The sequence below is a fragment of the Panthera tigris genome, chromosome D2 (assembly GCF_018350195.1).
Source record: "Panthera tigris isolate Pti1 chromosome D2, P.tigris_Pti1_mat1.1, whole genome shotgun sequence".
Classification (NCBI taxonomy): Eukaryota; Metazoa; Chordata; class Mammalia; order Carnivora; family Felidae; genus Panthera; species Panthera tigris.
Genome location: NC_056670.1, coordinates 55059766 through 55079626, shown reverse-complemented (window position 1 = coordinate 55079626; position 19861 = coordinate 55059766). Strand labels below are relative to the sequence as shown.

Sequence of the window (19861 nt, the reverse complement as noted above, 5' to 3'; positions counted from 1 at the left end):
GGCCAAGAGCTGGATGGCTTTGCTGGTTGTCATGAGGCTAGAGATCAGGAACAAAGACATGACTGTAAACCCTGATTCTTCAGCTGCCACTTCCCTCTGCATATGGCCCTATACTTTTGCTTTCCAGCTTTTTTCTTTTCTGAGTCCCTCTTTCTACTCCTAGTGCCAAAACTCCCACAGAACAATCACACTTTTGAACTCAGAGAACTTGGACAGGTTCCAAGAAATATGATTAAGAGAACAAAACAAGTCTCAGACATGAAACCATGCAAGTTAAAGCACACTCACATACAAACTGTATTTCTATACGCATGTGTACCAATGCAGAGGCAAAGGTGAGGAAAGGCCACCCCATGGCCATCCGAAGGGTGGCCACTCAGAGACGGTGATCGGAGGACTGGGCTGTCAGAGGAGACTCTTGCTATTTATATATAAGAATCTATAACTCCATACATGTACTTCATATGTAATTTAAAGCGATGCGGAGAACTCAAACTTGACCTTAGGAAGCATATCCCTGGTCCAACTCCTTCATATTAAAAAGATGATGTTGATGGGGTGCCTTGGTGGCCCAGTCAGTTAAATGTTTGCCTTCGAGTCCAGTCATGATCTCACAGCCCCACATCAAGCTCTCTGCTGTAAGCATGGAGCCTGCTTCGGATCCTCTGTCCCCTTCTCTCTGCCCCTGCCCCACTCACACTCTCTCTTTCAAAAAAAATAAATTAATTAAATAAATAAACAAATAAATAAATAAATAAATGAAATTTTAAAAAATAAATTAAAAAAAAAAAAGAGGATGTTGAGCCTAGGGTGTTAGGAGACATGTCCAGATCACTCACCTAGTAAGTGGAGGGAAAGGTAGGAACAGAGTCGTTGCTTTTTCTCTTCACCTCCCCACAGTACTTCCCAGAAGGTGTGTGTTCTAACGTCTGTCCTCAGAGGACCTGACACACCTGCTGTTGGGGGCGAGGGGGTGGGGTGGGGAGCAGCACCACCTAACACTGAGATGGGAGTCGTGTCTTCTTTGAGGGGGAGTCGGTGGCGACAAGTGGGGAAATGAGCCATCAGGCAGTAATTGTCCAGCTGTGCAGCAGTGTGTTGGATGGACCTGACCGCTTCTGCACTCACAGCATGCATGCGAGAGAAGTATCACCGTTCCCATTTTACAGAACGCTGAGGCTCAGAGGGGCGGAGAGGCAGAGTCAGATTCAAATGAGCCCTTTCTCACACCAGAGCCTGTGCTCCCTTCACTATACTTTCTGCCTTGTTAGTGCTCCCTAAAACAGGGTCATCCACTCTGGTGGACTGCCTCCATCCTCCTGGGGATCTGATGGCTGGGAAGGCACTCTTTAGGGCTGAGTATGGGAACCCAGGGTCCTCCGCATTCAGGAGCCCCAGAGGGCTGCAGTCCTGCTGGGACAGCCTGGCCCTGGGCAAACAATGGTTTTCTTTCTCCCAGCCAGGTCACGTGTCCACATAGCACAGTATTAAGAGCAGCCAGGACCCTAGGGCCAGGCAGTCTGAGTCACATCCTCATTCTGTCGCTTGGGGCTGGATGACCTTGGCCTCTCTGTGTGTCCGTTTCCCATCTCACATGTGAATGGAGAACACTGGACAATGTAAACCATGTAAAGGACTTGGCATGCCTGGCACCCAATAAATGTATAACAAATGTTAGCTGTCTGTCTCTGTCTGTATCCAAGAGGCTTCTCCTGGTCGCATAAGCTTACCCGGAACTCTTGGGTGTGGCAGACAACTGGGGTTCATATTTGACATGGCAGAGAATCCATGGGATCCATGGGAGCTGACACTACTCTGTGCTCTGAGAGCCTCTTGGTACTTCCAGAGCATCCCCCGTCCAGCGACCGGTGGGCATGAAGACCATTCCTGGGGCTGCCCCATCTTCCTTTTCCTCCATGCCACTGTCCACCCCTGTGTCTCCTTCACTTCTCCTCCCATGAGTGGGCACTACCCAGGCTCCCGTTATGTTTTTCTCTGTGCAGGTGACTCTTGAGTCCGTGTCTCCTTTCTCTCTCTTTTTTTTTTAATATATACTTTTATTTGTATTTCTCTATACTTCTCTTCCTCTTCCCTGACCCTGGAAGGGCACTGGATGAAGAGGGAAAGAAAAGACCATGATACCTTATCCAATGCAGATCACCAAGCCACATCTCAGACCACTTGGAGATTGAAAATTTTTTTAATTTTTTAAAATTCAAAGTTTATTATTTATTTTGACAGAGAGCACAAGTAGGAAAGGGGCAGAGAGAGAGGGGGAGAGAGAGAGAATCCCAAGCAGGCTTCTCACTCTCAGCACAGAGACTGATGTGGGTCTTGAACTCACAAACCATGAGATCATGACCTGAGCTGAAATCAAGAGTCAGACACTTAACCAACTGAGCCACCCAGGCACCCCCCAAATTTTTAAAGTTTATTTATATATTTTTGAGAGACAGAGCATGAGCAGGGGAAGGGCAGAGAGAGAGAGAGGGAGAGAGAGAATCCCAAGCAGGCTTCATGGCTCCACACTGTCATTGCAGAGCCCAACGGAGGGCTCGCCGTGTCTCTTTTCTCATTCCACCTTTCCAGCCACCAGCTGGGTGTGTCCCTCTGAGGTGCCCAAGACTCGCCTCATGTCCGGCAACAAACTGTACCTTGAGGCTGCTTCCTTTCCCCAGCTCCCTGCTTCTGTTCACTGCACTGTTATCTTCCAGACAGTAAGGCTAGACAGACATCTCTTAGGCTCTTCTTCCTCACTCCCTGTACCCAGTGAGCTGCATGTCATGCCTGGTCTTGCTCTGTGACATTCTTCCTCTTGCATCTGCTCCTTTCTTTCCATTCCCCCCTTGCCAGCTTCTGTCACCTTCATCTAACCTAGCATTAGTTTCTAGGTGGGTCTCTTTTCTGCCAACTCCTTCTGCCTGCACTCTGTCAGACCTTAAAGCTGTAGCCAGCCCATACCTTCCAGTGTTCCCCTGGTGCTTCCTGGACCCAGCTCAGTCTCACCTATGGTCACAACCCAAACACCCTCCCAGTCTGGCCTCCTGTAGCTCCTTCATGGGACCCTTCCAGATGTCTGGATGTTAGTCCCTGGAGCACTTTCTCTAGAATGTTCACACACTTTTGAGGTAGTTGTTATTGACTAAAATAGCAACAGGAGCGCCTGGGTGGCTCAGTTGGTTAAGCATCTGACTCTTGGTTTTGGCTCAGGTCATGGTCTCACAGTTCATGATCTCAGGTCATGATCTCACGGCTGACAGCACAGAGTCTGCTTGGGATTCTGTCTCCCTCTCCCTCTGCCCCTCCCCTACTTGCTCTCTATCTCTCTTTCAAGAATAAATAAAAATAAACTTTAAACAATTTTAAAAATAAATTAAATAGCAACAAAATTTGTCTCTCATGTGTCTATTCAACATTTGTTGAACGACTGCGATAGACCAGACTTCACAGTTTCAGAAAGGTGTAAACCTGGTGTCTTTCCCTTTGAGAGGGCACAGTACCTCTGAAGAGACAACATACACACATATTCAAACCCACACGCACACACAAATGCGCTGGGCAAGGCAGCATAGCTCAGTGCCAGATGGCACCTGTGGTCACTAAGGACTGGAGCAGTGGGGGGAGATTTAACAGAGAAGGTGAACCTTGACCCAGACCTAGAACAGATTCATGGAGAGGAATCCTTGTCCCTCACAGTCAGAGGAATGGTATGAAAACAATGTCAGAGGCAGTGTGCACGGAGTGTTTGTTAGCATGTAAGAGACTGGCTTGGCTAAAGGAACGCACAAGGAGGGCAGTGAGTTCTAAGGCTGGGAAGGAGCTAGGAACAGAGGGGAGGGGAGACGCTTTGTTGTTGTGGGAAAGATGTCTTCTTCTCAGGCACAACTTCTAAGAGTACTTGAACTTCTCTGGGGGCTGATTGCAAATGGATTCAACCTCATTTGCATGTTTTTGCAACGTGATACATCGTGCATACAGCATAAAATCAGAAAGAAACTCTAATGTCCAGAGGGTATATTTCTGGTATCTACTTTTAAAATGAACTAAATCTTTTCCAGGAAAATCTTAAACGGCTAAGAGATAGCATCACCCGAAGACAGAGAGAGAAGCAAAAATCAGGAAAGCAGGCAGGTATGTAGCTCCTTGGGGGTGCCTCACTGTGGGATACTGCTGTGATCTGTTGTTCCTGACCCTCCTTTCTGCTGCGGCCTGAGTGGGCAGAGAGCTTGCCCAGTGCCTGTCACCCTGTTTACAGATCTGGGTCCCCCAGATCTGTGAGGTTCTTGGGGACAATGACTTTGTCTTGTTTATTCTGCATACCTAGTACCTGGCACAGAAGACTTGTTAGCAAATGAATAAATGGACTGACCTCTGCATCCCTTCATCCTCTCACTCAAAGAGGATGATCAAACTTTCTCCCCAAGCATCTGACTCTCCCCTTAGCATTTAGGAAGACATGTTTTTTGTTTTGTTTTTGTTTTTGCTTTTGTTTGTTAGTTTTCAAGGTAGAGAGGGAGAAAGGGGGGGAAGAGAGGCAGAGAGAGAGAGACAGAGACGGAGAGAATCCTAGGTAGGCTCCACATTCCATGCTGAACCTGACACGGGGCTTGATCCCACGACCCTGGGATCATGACCTGAGCAGAAATCAAGAGTTGGATGCTCAAACGACTGAGCCACCCAGGTGCCCCAGGAAGACATGTTTTTTGAGCAGAGAAAGGAGAAAATCTCATTCACATAGTATCTGTTTTTCACTGAAGCAGGGAACTGTGTCATTGGTGTCTATACCATACAATGATTCAGAAGCCAGGACTCCAGGTATAGCAGGGCTCCTGCCATGTGTAGTGGCAGTCCAATAGCAAGGCCATGCATTCCAGTGTTTACACTGAGGACCAGGCTTCTCGGCACCACTACCCTTGAGCGTTGATAGGCATTTGCCTATGTTGCATATTCCCACCGAAAGCCTCTGGCATGGTGGGTCTCTGTGATTTATTTTGGCCAGGGTTTATTAAGTGGAGCTGACAATAAAAGGCTTTCAGAGGCTCTGCAATCTTGAGTAGAGCCCCATTAAATAAAGGACTAAGCTTGTGCATGACGTCCATAGTCTGTCTCCAGCTGCCGCCAAGAGCCTGACTTCTCATGACCTTGGTCAAGCTGGTAACACCCCAGTCTTTAAAAAGGACATCTTCCTGCCATAGGCCCCTTGCTCATGCCTGTTCTTTCTCACCTGCATGAAAACTACAGGACTGCAAGACCCAGCCCATCAGCCCCTGCTCAGTGAGGCCTTCCTGGACCACTCAAGGCCATTGTACCCCTTCCTCATTTGAGCATTTGTAGAACCACTATCCCTCCCATTCATCTGGCACTTCTCTTTTGCTGCCTCTGATTGCTATGACTTCATTCCTTTATTCAAACCATCAGCAATTCCCCGAGGTTCTGTCTCCAAAATGCATCTTAGATCTGATCATTTCTGACCATCTCCCATGCCACAGCTTCAGGCAAACGAACATCCTCTCTTCCTGGATGAATGCAAGAGCCTCTTCCATTGTCTCCCTGTGTCCAGTCTTACTTCTCTACAGTTAATCCTCCAAAGTGCAGCCAATCACCTTTTAAAAATAAGAAATCAGATGGTGCCAGTCACTTGCTCAAAACCCTCAGGGGCTCTTGTCCTACCCAGAGTAAAATCACACTCCTCACTGTGGTCTGAGAGTCCCTACATGGTCTCACCTCTGACCTCTGAGCTCACCTTTACTTTCCCCCTCAACCCCGAGTTCTAGGACCAAAGGACTCCCTTTTTTTGCTCTAACAAATCAAGAGCAGCCCTCCCCAGGGCCTTGGCACTTGTCCTCCCTCCACTTTTCACACATCTTTACTGACTTGTCCTTTCATCCTTCAGAGTTTGGCTGTAAATTCTCCTCCTCAGAGAGGCCTTCTCTGCGTTCTCTCCAGAGTAGCTTTGCTTACCTTCTTTTCACATCACACACACTGGAATTATCTTATGTTTCTGTTCCGTATTTTCTGGCCCATCCTCCCACTGCCTCCTATTGCAAGCTCCATGGGGGCAAAAGTTTGTATGTTTTGTGCTCTGCTGAATCCCCCGCATGTAAGACAGTACATTGATTGAGCTCAAGAAATCTCCGTTGGAATGGTCGATTTCAGGAAAATTTTTGGTAACATCATTCATTCACTCTACAAATACTTAATTGAGCACCAGGCTCTTTGCCAGATACAGAGACCCATAAGGCCTGATCTTCACCATCTAGTAGCTTATGAATTAGTCTTTTATTTGTGTAGGTCTGATTTTCCCAGCTAGAGCCTGCCCTACAATCTCTAGCATAGTGTTTTGCATATGGTACTAGCTTAGTGAATATTAATGATTTTGACTGTTTGGGAAAAGAGGCATAAAGAGGTTATAACCATGGCAGAAGGGCAGGTATCTGCTTGGGTGACTAGATTTTAAATGTATGCTTTCACTACCCAAGCTCACACTTGTCTGCCCTCCTGGCTGAAGGGAAGGGAAAGGAGAGTAGGCAAAAAATCTGGTTCAAGATCTGCATGGTCATCTTAGGGTCAGACAATAGGTTCTAGGTGGTAAAAGGGATGAGGTGCTTTTTAAAACTAGAGCACATGAACCCAAAGATAGAAGCCTCTTGATTAAATGAAACATTTCACGCTTTTACACATAGGCAGCCTCAAGAAAGTTGTGATTTGGTGGTACATGAGGTGTTTGAAGGCCAGGGTGTCGCTGTGTTGAAGTCATGAGTGCTGGGCAGCTGGGCTCCAGAATTGAACCCACTGGGTGTCATGACAACTCTACCATCCAATCAATGGAGATATTGAAGCAAGACATACACATGTTGAGGAGTAAAGGGGTACAGGCATCGGCCCTGAGGCCGTCAGGGTTGGGGTCAAGTTCCTAGCCACTGCTCACCCCTAACTAGCTGGGAACCACGGACAAGATAAGTCACCCAACTGAGCCTCAGTCCTCATCTGCAAAGTGACACAAATAAAAGTGCCTACCCTATTAGGGTTGCTGTGAGGATTGAACCAGTTAAGTTCTGGCTGGGACCTAGCACAGTGCCTGGCACATGGAAGCACTTTAAAAACCACCCATACAGCAGCTGGTGACCTCTCGGGCAGGACCTCCCAGGGTGCATGTGCTGGGCTGGGACTTGCCATCCAGGATCCAGAGCTGAAATCCTGGGTTTAGAAATGTTTTCCAAAGTTCACCCAAAGCTAATCAGACTCTGGACAAGTGATACCCACCAGTGTTTATGCTCTGCACTGGAGTGGTCAATGTCTACATTTTTTCAAAGGAGCATGGTTAAATGCCCTCCCTACCCTTACCCTCTACTCTTCAAGAAGCAGGCCCTCTGACTAGGAATTTTATGGGGGGGAATGTTAAGTACTTTTCCTTTTTTTTTTTTTTATTTTGAGAGAGAGAGACAGAGAGAGAGAGACAGAGAGAGAGAGAAAGAGAGAGAATGAGTGGGGAGGAGCAGAGAGAGGCAGAGAGAGAGAATCCCAAGCAGGCTCTGCACCCCAGGGCTCAAACTCATGAACCACAAGATCATATCGTGAGCTGAAATGAAGAGTCAGCCACTTAACTGACTGAGCCACCCAGGCACCCCAGTGTTTTTACTTTTTACATTAGGAGCTTTAATGTCGTAACTATCAAAAGATTAAATTATATATAATCTGACATGAAACAAGAATGCCTGGGGACCACCATAGAGAGAAAGTTCTACTCATCAGCCCCAGGACATTTTTCCTAATGTTTATTTATTTATTTTTTGAGAGAGAGAAAGAGCGAGCACGAGTTGGGGAGGGGCAGAGAGAGAGGGAGCCAGAGAATCCCAAGCAGGTTCTGCCCTGTCAGCACAGAGCCTGATGCGGGGCTTGAACTTATGAGCTGTAAGATCATGACCTGAGCCAAAATCAAGAGTCAGATGCTTAACTGACTGAGCCACCCAGACACCCCCATTTTTGTTTTTTATTGTGGTAAAATACACATAACATAAAATTTATCATTGGACCTGAATGTACAACTGAGTGGCATTAAATACATCCACAATATCATGCAACCATTACCACAATCCATTTCTAGAATTTTTTCTTCCCCAACAAAGATTTGAGAGCAAGTAGCTGATGTGGGACATGATCCCAGGGACACAGTGGGAGTGGGGAAGTGAGAGAGGGAAGGAAAAGTGGCCAGCAAAGTACAGTCACCACTGTAGAGATGGAACTTTATGTCCCTGGAGACTCTGGCGATCAGTGGAGAACACTATGGAAGAGTGATCCCTCCCGAGGGGCCAGAGAGCTGACCATTTCTTCCCCAGCTCCCATGTCTGGGTGAGGCCTGTTGGGGGAAGGGTGCTTGTAAACCAGTTAGCAGAGAAAGCCTCAGGTAGTCTGGGAGTGGGGCCCTGTACTACATAGTGAGGCCCAAGGGCATCAGAGCATCTTCCGAAGAGTGGGCATCTTTATGGTTGACTAAATATAGCATATTATTTAACTCCATAAAACTCGATTGTATATTTAATGACGTACTAACCTGTAATTACCCATTTCACACTGAGTAGCCTCAGTGCTGCTGTATGTGTGCTTGTGGGAGTAGAGGCTTGGCACTTGGGGAGGTAGATTCAGATTGGGACAGTGTTTAGGGCAACCTACTCTTTGACCATCGCAACTCCTTTAAAAAAAAAAAATCTGTTTTCCACATTGAGCTTCTGTTTTCAACAGAGGAAAGAACTCTGCTTCCAAAAAAAGGAAAAGAAAAGAAAAAGAAAAAGCATTTGGAACCCATTGATACAGAGTAACATCAATCTGTAGGAAAATTAGGGTTGACAAATGACATCTCTGTTTAAAGGACCTTTTCTAGGAATGAAGCCCATTCTAAACATAAGGGCTGACTATTTATTTAGAAATCTCACTTGCCTTAGAAAAGAGAAACGATGATTATTTTGCTTTAATTTGGGTTATAACACCAAGGGTAATTAAAAAGTAAGATTCTGTTCATAATAACTCACTGGTCTTTCTTCAGCTTCGGGGAGTTGTTTTGTTCTTGCTGAGATGGTTCAGAACATTGATAGTGTAGGAAGTCAGAGGAGCTGGTGTAGCCCGTGACTTGTAAAACACCCTAACAGAAGGCAGTCAATATTTGTGTTCTGGGTGTGTCTGGGGCTAGTCTGGGGCAGGACAGAGAGGAGCAGGCAGGGTGCCAGGAAACCTGAGTCCCAATCCCCACTTCGTCACTGAATCACTTTGTGATCCAAGACTTTAACCACTCTATGCCTCAGTTTCCTCATCCATGGTTTTACCTGACTAATCAACTTCATGGAGAAGGAAGGAAGTTCAAAGGAGGTATAATGACCCACGTGGACACGCTTTGGGGAAAGTACTGTGCGATCTAATGATGATTACTATTCCCAGCATTGTTCCTTTCTTCCAAGAATATCAGGATTTTGTAGACTCACTCTACTTGATTTTTTGAACTTTTGACTCCCAATTTTTTTTCATGTGTTTTTTATTTTCCTTCCTCATAGAACCAGTTGAGGGTAGAAAATTGACTCACTGAAGTGAGTTAAGCAGACAGGAACCTCCCTTTAAAAGAGTGTTGTTTAAAAAAAAAAAAAAAAAAAACTAGGTCAAAGCTGAGGGGGAAAACAAAAGCATTACACCTGTTTGGGCTCTGAGACCAACTGTGGGCCCACGCCCACATGCAGGTACGGCTGGTCTCTGCCCAAGTAGTTGCGGGCTCGGGTAGCTGCTTGCACTGCTCAGTTGTCACTAGGAGAGCCTGAGGGTGTGAGAAAGGTCTGTGCTACACAGGGACCCAGAAAGGTGGTTTAATACTAGGACCAAACACTGCCCTTGGAGCCAGTCTCTAGTGTGAGGCACTTGTGGCATCTAGTAAACCACAGTCCAACCTTTTTTTTTTTTTTTTTTTTTTTTTAAACCTCATTTATTTTGAGAGAGAGAGAAAGTGAGCAAGCCAGCGAGGGGCAGAGGGAGAGGGAGAGAAAATCCCAAGCAGGCTCCATGCTGTCAGAACAGAGCCTGATGCAGGGCTCGAATCCATGAACCGTGAGATCATGACCTGAGCTGAAACCAAGAGTCAGATGCTTAGCCAACGGAGCCACCCAGTCCAACTTTAACATCTTCTGTGTGCTTACCATACACTCAGTCTACCCTGCCCTTGAACTTCTTTCCTCCTGTTGTGGTTTACCCATTCGCCCTTCTCAGCGGACTCTGGCTTTGGCAAGCGGAGCCACCTCTGGTCCTGGACTCCCTGAACTTCTCGCCACACCCACCCCATAGAAGAGGAGAGTCAGAGGAGGAAGTGGTGCTGTTAAGATGGGAGCACGTGGCCCAACAGTACACGGAACTTTCACCTCTTCCAGAGGCCCTGCCCCTGGGCTTGGGAATGTTCCAGGCATCAAGGGAGCCCTGTGTCAGGAGCTCACCTGGTGTTTGCACTTCCCTGGGGAGAAAGTGGGTATGGACACCCACAGATATTTTGTTCTGCTTGTCAGCAGGGGTTGTTTTCTGCTCAGGAACCCCGGGGATGGAAATCTAGGGAGGACTAAAGACCCAACTACTGGGCAGGGCTAAGTCAGGAAAGAGACCAGTTTAATGCTGCACAGGGCAAAGGCATCATTTCTTAAGTCTGTGGTGTCCAAAACCACTGATCAGCCTTGCAAGTCACAAAATCTTTCATGGGGCTGATGGACCTCCTTTCATTACCAGTCTGGGTCACTTCTGTCAGTTACAGACCATGCACCCAGCATCCATCATTTATTGAGGGATTCAGGGGCAGTATGAGTAGTGGTTAAGCACCTGGACTCCGGAGCCTGGGTTCAAATCCCAGCTGTCTCACTTGCCAGCTGTGTGCTGGGGGCATGCTACTTCACTTCTCTGTAATAGTTTCTGTTGGGAATGAAGATAATAGTATTTATTCCATGGGTGTTGGGAAGCTTGTGGAACCCCACTTGGTGCACAGGATAACCAGTTATTAGGATCAACAGCACTCGCGAGTCTGCCGTGTGAGAGGGAAGTAATGCAGAGAGGTTGACTGGCTGACTCAAGTCCCAGAGCAGGGGAGTGGCAGAGCCCCAGACCTTTCCCTGATCTCAGGCTGTCTGCCTGACGTGGAGCATCTGTGCCTCCGTCCCTCTCGTCTGTCACCCACCGATGGCTACACAGGAGTCTGTGGAGTTTCAGTGCTGAGTTGAGCAGAGCCCCCTCCCCGCTCCTACCCATCTCTCTTCCCCTCCCCTTCCCTCCTCTCCCTGCCAGGTTCAGGCCAGGGATGCAGGTGGAGCGGGAGCAGCCTGAGCAGTTTGGTGGGCTGTAGTCTGGTGCCTTGAAGATTTTCCCTCTTTCTTCTGATTCTAGACTTGGAGATCACGGTCCCAATTCGGCACTCACAGCACCTGCCAGGGAAAGTGGAGTTTGGAGTCTATGAGAGTGGCCCTAGGAAAAGCGTCTTCCCCCCAAGGACAGAGCTACGGCGAGGAGACTGGAAAACAGACAGTACCTCCAGCACCGCAAGTGAGCAAGGGGTAGGGGGTGTGTGTGGGGGGCGGTGTCTTCACATCTGCACTCCAGCTGGGGCCTTGGAGCTTTGAGAACAGTCTCTGTTGTGAGCCCAGCAGATCCCAGCTGGAGCCTGATTTGGGTCTGGAGGTGTAAGACATGGGGAACATTTAGCCTGTGAAGTTTGCCTTTTCTTAGAGGGCCAAAGATCCTTTACTCTAATATCCCCTGAAGCCAGATTGCATACTACCTTATTACACTGTTCCTTTTACAAATAGAAAAACCTAGTAATAACACTAGTTAACGTTTATTGATCGCTTACTGTATGCTAAGCCTCTTCTATAGATTCTCAGATTTAATTCTCACAGTAACTCTATGGGATAGGCACTACGACCTGTATTCACTGCGAAGGAAACTGGAGTCTTAGTGCCTTGCCCTAGGTAAGATAGCTAATCAGTGGTGGTGTCAGGATTTGAGCTCAGGCAGTCTGGATCCAGGGCCCAGACTATTCTTTCTGCTTCCTCAACCGTGGTAAGGGGAAGGAAAGAGCATGAAGTCAGAAACATTAGAAAACGATGGACTCAAATTTGAGAATTCCAACTTTATAGATGAGTTGAGGATCTAGTTAGGAAATGTGGAAGACATTTTGGCTTGAGAGCTTGATAGAGTCTGATTGCAACAGACAGTACCCGCTGAGGTACACGCAGGAGGTGGGGGGCTTTGTTTCCGTATCCAGGGCGGTGTTAGCTGACTTCGGATACACCGGCTTCACAAGCAGAATAGATGGAGTTTCTTTTCTTTCACACATTTTAGTGTTATCAAAACAGCTAGGAGAGCCATGAAAGAGTGGGAGACTTGGCTGAATTTTAGGACTCGTGTCTCCTTAAATGTCAGGCAGAGAGCCCCCAGGAAGGTCGTCTAAACCCAGGGGTTAATCTTTTCTGCATCACAAACCCGTTTGAGAATCTGATGTGTGCTCTGGATGTGGTTTCCAGAAAAATGCACGTGTATGTGTACATACATAGACATACAATTTTTCCCGTCCATGGACTTAGGTCAACAACCCTGCACTAGTCTCGCTTCTGACTTTATAGATGGGGTATTTATGATCCAGAGAAGGAAAGGGTTTTATGCAAGGTCACCTGGCCAGTGAAGGAAAGGTGGGAGTAGGCCCTGCTCTTCTCTCGGTTCAACATTCCTGCCACCACTACCTGTTGAAACAGACCCAAAGCCTGTCTCACGACCGACCACAGGGAAAGTCTAGACAGGGCAGAGAAAACTTCTCTTAAATAATGGGGGTGGTAATGTGTATTCAAAACCCTCTTGAGGCATTTTAGAGAATTCTGACAAGTTCAAAAATGGGAGAGATTTTCCCAGTGATCACAGGTGGTTGAGGAAACATGAGGCAGGTGGCAGTCTCTCGGATGTGTCGTGGAGGAGAGAAGTGGTATAGATCGTTTCAGGGTGAGGGCAGTGCGTTCCGGTGTGGAGAGGAGGGGAAATGTAACAAGACAAATGCAAAGCATTTATTTCGGGTTCAGATTAATTTCAGTGATTTTACGTGTGTGTTTTACCTTGAGGTGAAAACGGAAAACAATGGAAAGCATAAGCCCGATACGGGGCTTGAACACACGGATGCGAGATCATGACCCAAGTCAAAGTTGGACACTTAGCTGACTGAGCCACCCAGGCGCCCCTTTGTAATTGTGTTTTTAAAGCATGTAACGTGTGATAAGCTCTCAGTAAATGGTAGCTATACAGAAAAATAAATAAATAATAAATAAATAAATAAATAGGTAATAAAAAGGTGAACCATTTCATTTTATGCTGAAAGAAAAAAACTAAACTCTAATAAAATGGTGTAAGATGGTAGCATTTTGAAGATCCCATATTCACAGCTTATGTATTGCTTCTACCATTAAAATTAAGGTATGTGCCAGAGTTCTGCATTTTATTTTAGCTTGAGAGAATCCACAGCCCAGCTAATTTTGTTCGTACCCTTCAGGCAGCGCGAGTAACCGATCCAGCACTCGGAGCCTCCTCAGTGTGAGCAGCGGGATGGAGGGGGACAATGAGGTGAGAGCTGGGGACTCCACTCCCATATGGCTTGTCCTACGGGGTCATTTCATTGCAGGAAATAGAAATCCAAGTGAAAGAAGCGGACACACAGGTCACATATTACAGGATTCCATTTATGGGAAATATCCGGAATAGGTAGAATCAGAGAGACAGAACACAGATTGGTGGATACCAGGGGCTGGGACGAGAGGCAAATGGGGAGTACGGTGTTTCCTTTTGGGGTGATGGAAATGTTTTGGGACTAGCTGGAGGCGGTAGTTGTGCAACAGTGTGCATGAACTAAATGCCACTGAATTGTTCACTTAAAAAAATTTTTTTTAAGTTTATTTACTTCTTCGGAGACAGACAGAGACAGCGTGAGCATGGGAGGAACAGAGAGAGAGGAAGAAGAGAGAGAATCCCAAGCAGGCTCCACACCCTCAGCACAGAGCCTGACACGGGACTCGAACCCACGAAACTGTGAGATCGTGACCTGAGCCGAAACCAAGTCAGACGCTTAACTGACTGAATCACCCAGGCGCCCCAAATCGTTCACTTTAAAATGGCTAACTTTATTTTATATGAATTTCTCCTCAATAAAAAGAGGAAGGAAGGAAGGAAAGAAGGAAGGGAGGGAAGGAGGGAGAAAGGGAGGGAGAGAGAAATAGAAATTCGCTCTGACTAGTTAAGCCGTAAAGGGCATGTGTGAGAAGGAGCTGGATGAATACCAGGGAATCCAGGGGTAGAAATCCCATCTTGGGGCCGGGATCAGGAGCAGTGAGAAATGCCGGAGCCAAGGCCAGTGCTCCATGTTTCCCCAGGGCCATATGCTCTCGTCTCTTTTCCCGTGTGTGGACCTGCTTTCTTGTCTCACTGTACCCTGACCTGTTCTCCTCCTATGCGTGTATAGTGGCGAATAGTCCCTATAGTGGCGAAGAGTCCCAAAAGGCCTCTCAGGAGGGGATGAGCTGCTGCCTTAGACTGAAGCCCAATTTTGGTCAGGGTGTCTACCCCAATCCAGTGGCTGGGATGAGCAGGAGGTGTCACATGGGTCACTGCCAACCCGGGAGACCCTGAGATAGGGCCCTTGAGGTGGGCCAGCCCTCCAGTGCACAGCTTGTATTCATTACCCCCTGACTGAGGGCCACTCAAGGCTCTTCTCCCGAAAAGGGACTTTGGTTTAAAAACAAAATTTCTCCGGCTCTACCTGGTTAAATAGAGCATGCTTCTCAAACTTTAAGATCCATAAGAACCTTAAGATCCCAGGCACCTGGGTGGCTCAGTCAGTTAAGTGTCTGACTCTTGGTTTCAGCTCAGATCTTGATCTCATGGTCCTAAGCTCAAGCCCCGTGTTGGGCTCCATGCTGCGCGTAAAGCCTACTTAAAAAAAATATTAATAATTACCTAGGATCTTGTTAACATGCAGGTTCTGACCAAGTGGGTCTGAGGAGGAGCTTGAGATCCAGCAGGTCTCACAAGCTCTCAGGTGATGCTAATTTGATGGTCCACAGAGGACGCTCTGAGTAACAAGGAGCATTAATGAGAATTTGGGCCCCGTTGTCTCCTCAGTGACTCTAGGAATCGATAGAAAGCTGCCCTGGTGTTGTTGGTTTCACTCTTGTTCTTTTTTTTTTAAGTTTATTTATTTTGGTGTGGGGAGGGGCAGAGAGAGAAGAGCGAGAATCCCAAGCAGGCTCCACATGGTGAGCAGAGCCCGACATGGGGCTCAGTCTCACAGTCGCGAGGCCATGACTGAGCTGGAATCAGGAGTCCTACCCTGAGCCATGCAGGCGCCCCACTGGCTTCATTCCGTTTGTGAATAACCTTCAGCAAAGCCTGGGAGACTTTGGGCTCACCGGGCCCAACTATGGTGGTTGCTTAAAGAAACGTTCACCTTTCTTTATCATCTTTTTTCCTGTAGGATAATGAAGTCCCCGAGGTTACCAGAAGCCGCAGCCCATGCCCCCCACAAGTGGACGGAACACCCACTGTGCCCCTTGAGAGGCCCCCCAGGGTACCTCCAAGAGCTGCCTCACAGAGGTAAGGTTGATGCTGACAAGAAATGTGTCTCTCATTCTCTGAGTTCCCGTGGGAGGACAGTAGGATTTGGGGGCACCTAAGATGACCTAAGAATGCGTGCAGAGCTAACTGAAATGCCTAGTTTTGATGTGTTTTAATGTGGACTCTTTGCTAACTGATGCTCTATTCGAGGGCAAATACTTTAAGTAGCAATTGCAGTATTTCATCAATGAAGTACATTGGTAAACATCAACTTTTTTAGTAATTGTCATGTTTGGTTAAAATTCAGCTCCCTAATAGTAATTCCCTTGGCTGTTTTGTGGGGACAGTGCCTTTTGGGGGCCAGGAGATAAGAAAGACTGGGGGATGAAAATAAAGGTGGGAGACATGGCTCTAGCGCCACGCTCTCTGGGAGCAGTGAACTTGGATGAATTATTTCACTTTCATGTAACTCAATTTCTTCATCTGTAAAATGGGGATAAGAGTAGAATGTCCTCACAGAGTCGTAAGAGTGGAGGTTTGGTCCATAGTAAGAGCTCAACAGAATGAGTGATTTTTCTTATTCGGGACAAGACTGAGCAGATGGAGATTTGGAGATGGGCATCAGGCAAAGGAGTCTGATGTCTGTCTTTGTTTATAATGGTACTCAGGCCTCTGGTAGGAACTTTTTCAAGGTCTCATGGACAGAAAAAGTAGTCAAAGCTCACTTGTCTGCTCATGCAGAAAGGGGCCTGGGGAATGAAAGCCTAGGCTTGTTTTAGGCGTTTAATTCTTTGATGTCTAAAGTATAATGTGGGGGGAAAATGATTAAAAGGTGGAAGCTTTTTTTTCAACCAGGGTTGGTTTTTTTGTTGTTTCATATTGAAACTTTTAACCCAAATGAATCTCATCAGTGCGATTCGTTGAGAAAGTGCAACAAGGAGGCCTTTCTTCTGATTTTCTGGAAAGAAAAGCTGTCTCTGAGCTAGGCGTCTTTCCATTTCTCTCTTTGCTGCTTACCACTCTTGCGTGTGCTCCCAGTAACATTCACATACTGACACGTGTTACACAGACCTCCTGTGATCGCAAACGGTGTCACATTCACTGGCATGTTTCCTTGGTATAGACCAGAGGTCACATAGTAGGATACTAATCCTGGGGGGACCTGTAGCGATAATCGAGTCCAGTTGCCTGAATTGGCATAATGTTCTGTTGCTTCAAAATCATATAGTTGGTGACTGGGGAGGGGTGTTTACGGAGAATGATTATGGTAATAAATGCTAAACTGTACTGAGCGCTTACTATATACTGGATAGTATGTTAAACACAGTGAATGCAGGATCTCACTTAACTCCATCCACAACTCTAAGAGTTAGATATTTAGGATTATCCCATTATTCCAAGCACTGGGGCTTGGACTGGATTGAGACTTACCGTGTGTGGCAACCCTGGTTGTGCCTGACTCGAGGACTCCAGTGTCTTAGTCATTTTGTGACACCTGTGCAAGAAAGTCGAGGTATCAGTAGGAGGAGATCCAAGACCTAAGGCCTGCTAATCCTGAAGATTGAGGAGTTTGGGGGCAGTTAACTAATTGCATCAAGATGAAAGGGTTGTCAAGCTTGAAAACTATAGCTGCAAGACTCTGTGGGACTTTGTTAATGGGAGAGAAAAAGAGAACAGCCAGGGAAACGGGTTCCAGAAATTAAAGGATAGAAATTGGGCTGCATTTAAATGTGTCAACAGAGATGGCAAATGAATTCTGGGGGGAGTCTGGAAGCATGTTGTGATAAAAATGGGAGCAAACAGGAGGAAAACACTTTTTACTAAAGAAATGGTATTTGCAAGGAAATCTGTAATTGATAGAGCCTGGCATTTGGGTGCCTTTTTGGTGTGAAGAAAGATTTGCAAATATGTGATTGTTTTGTAAGTATGTATGCAATTTGCATAATAAAACGAGGAGATGTTTGAGCAAATAATAAAGCAGGCCTGTCTGTCTCCTGAATGGCTTCCGTGCTCCACCCACTGACGGACAGAAGGGGAGGCCAACCTTAAGGGTCTCCTCTCCACTTCCAGATCTGGGAATCAGCAACTGTTCTTTGCCCATGTCTCCTGAGCCCCCCTCCCAAACAGCACTAGGGCTACAATGCCTGTCACCCCCTCCCAGTCCTGGTCCCTTCCTCTACTCACTCCACATGCCGTCCTCAGAGCTTGAGCTGGCAGTGAGGACTCCCGAGTCTCCACTTCCACCTGGGCCTTCTGTTTCCTACTCTCTGCTGGGGGCCCTCGACCCAGATGCCCCACGGATGTCTCAAACAGCCTGTGCAGAACTGAATTCATCCCGTCTGCCATTCTCTGTCCCAAACTGCCTTCCTCTGGTGAGTTCCCAGCCTGAGATAAGGGCACCGTTCTCTCACTTCCCAGAGCACCAAACCCAGGTGTCATCCTCCAACCCTCCCTCCCTGACAGCTCCCACAGAGTGTGTCTCCAGACTCTGTCCATTCTGCTGCCCTTTCAGCTCTCGGATCCACCCCCTCTCCGTCTGCCAGGGCCTACATTCATCCTTGTAGACCCACACTCACCTCCCTCCTCCACGCTGCCGCCACATTGCACTTTAGATCACAAATTGCTGATGATGTCACTTCCTGGTGTAAAAGCCTTCCCACTGAATGCTGTGTTTTTTAGCACGCTGTGGCCCTGTCTAGCCTCAAGTCCCACCCTCTCCTGTATTCACCGATGCACCACCCCTTAAGGATTCCCAGTGGGCTGTGCCATTTGGAACTGTGTCTTTGCTCAATCTGCTCCTGTTGCCTGGGATGCCTGTCTCCCTCCTCCCTTCCAATCTCTTAGAAAATTCCTACACATCCTTTAGGATTCGGTCTAGTTATCATCACCTCTTCTATGAAGCCTTCCCTGATGTTCCTATGTTCCTATGATGAAACTTCTTGTGGCTCCCCAAATATCTCTATTATAATTCATTCCATGTTATGACCCCTCTTTACATATCTGTTTCCTCAAGTGGAATTTAAGCCCCAAAAGAATAGAGACCATTTTTGATTAAAAAGTTTTTTTCTACTGTCTCCAGTGCTTAGTATAATAGCCATAACAGAGTAAGAACTTAATAAATATTTATCACGTGAGTTAATGGATGGATGGAGAGATTGGTACTGCTTGTGTTAGACTACCCATTTCTTAAACAGTTAGCCATCAGTCATCTTCCACAGTGCAGGTAGCTCATAGATTAGTGGAAAGACGTTTCACTCTCCCACCTTTAAGTTCCCAATGTATTTCAAAGTCAGGGAAAGGAAATGATGACAAGAACAGGAGAAGATGCATTATATCTTTGTATGGCATTTTCCTTGCAGGGCATTAGTCCTTATAGAGTGGGCAGCTGACAATGTCACGTTCCTCACAAGTAAGGTCCTGCCAATTGATAACAACAAAACAAAACAAAACAAACAAACAAACAAAAAAAACCACACCCCAAATCTTACTGAGCCTTTGCTGCTTTGTTTTTAAACATATTTTGCCATTTACAAATGATTTGTCAATCACTAGCAATCTGTGCACTCCCCTTTAAGGCATAGCCAAGGTCCTGTGTAATCAGAACATACTTCTAGAGGCCTCTTGTGGTGCCAGAAGTCGATCCTGTACATGCAGACTTGTAAAGAGGTCTGTGAAGTCCCTGGGAGGGGCTGGAGTGGTCAGGGAGTAAGGGTACTTGGGACAGAGGCTATTTACTAATAGGGAAGTTTAAAAATATTTTCAACAATGTTGTGATCATACAAAAGCATAATAACAAATCTACTTATTTTAATATTTATTTTTTATTTTTGAGAGAGAGAGGGAGAGAGAGAGAGAGAGAGCGAGCGAGCATGTGCTAGTGAGGGAGGGGCAGAGAGAGAGAGGGAGAGAGAGAATCCCAAGCAGGCTCCACATTGTCAGCAGAGCCAACGCAGGGCTCAATCTCATAACCATGAGATCATGACCTGAGTTGAAATCAAGAGTTGTATGTTAAACAACTGAGCCATGCAGGGGCTCCATAGTCCTACTTTAAAAGAACATTAATCAACATCAAGGTTGCTGGTTTCTTTTTTTTTTTTTTTTTAATGTTTTTATTTATTTTTGACAGAGAGAGAGAGAGAGTCAGAGCACGAGTTGGGGAGGGGCAGAGAGAGAGGGAGACAGATTCTGAAGCAAGCTCCAGGCTCTGAGCTGTCAGCACAGAGCTCAATGTGGGGCTAGAACTCATGAACCATGAGATCATGACCTG

At 46.7% G+C, this 19861-nt stretch overlaps 1 protein-coding gene across 1 annotated transcript in view; it reads left to right on the top strand.

Moving 5' to 3' along the window:
• The window catches only part of PIK3AP1 (phosphoinositide-3-kinase adaptor protein 1), a 117847-nt gene that overhangs the window by 93575 nt on the left and 4411 nt on the right, over positions 1-19861 (top strand). The window contains exons 13-16 of the mRNA XM_042960646.1: positions 4059-4131; positions 11395-11550; positions 13541-13611; positions 15515-15633. Coding sequence (XP_042816580.1) covers positions 4059-4131; positions 11395-11550; positions 13541-13611; positions 15515-15633 — 419 coding nt within the window. The remainder of the gene's footprint in view (positions 1-4058; positions 4132-11394; positions 11551-13540; positions 13612-15514; positions 15634-19861) is intronic.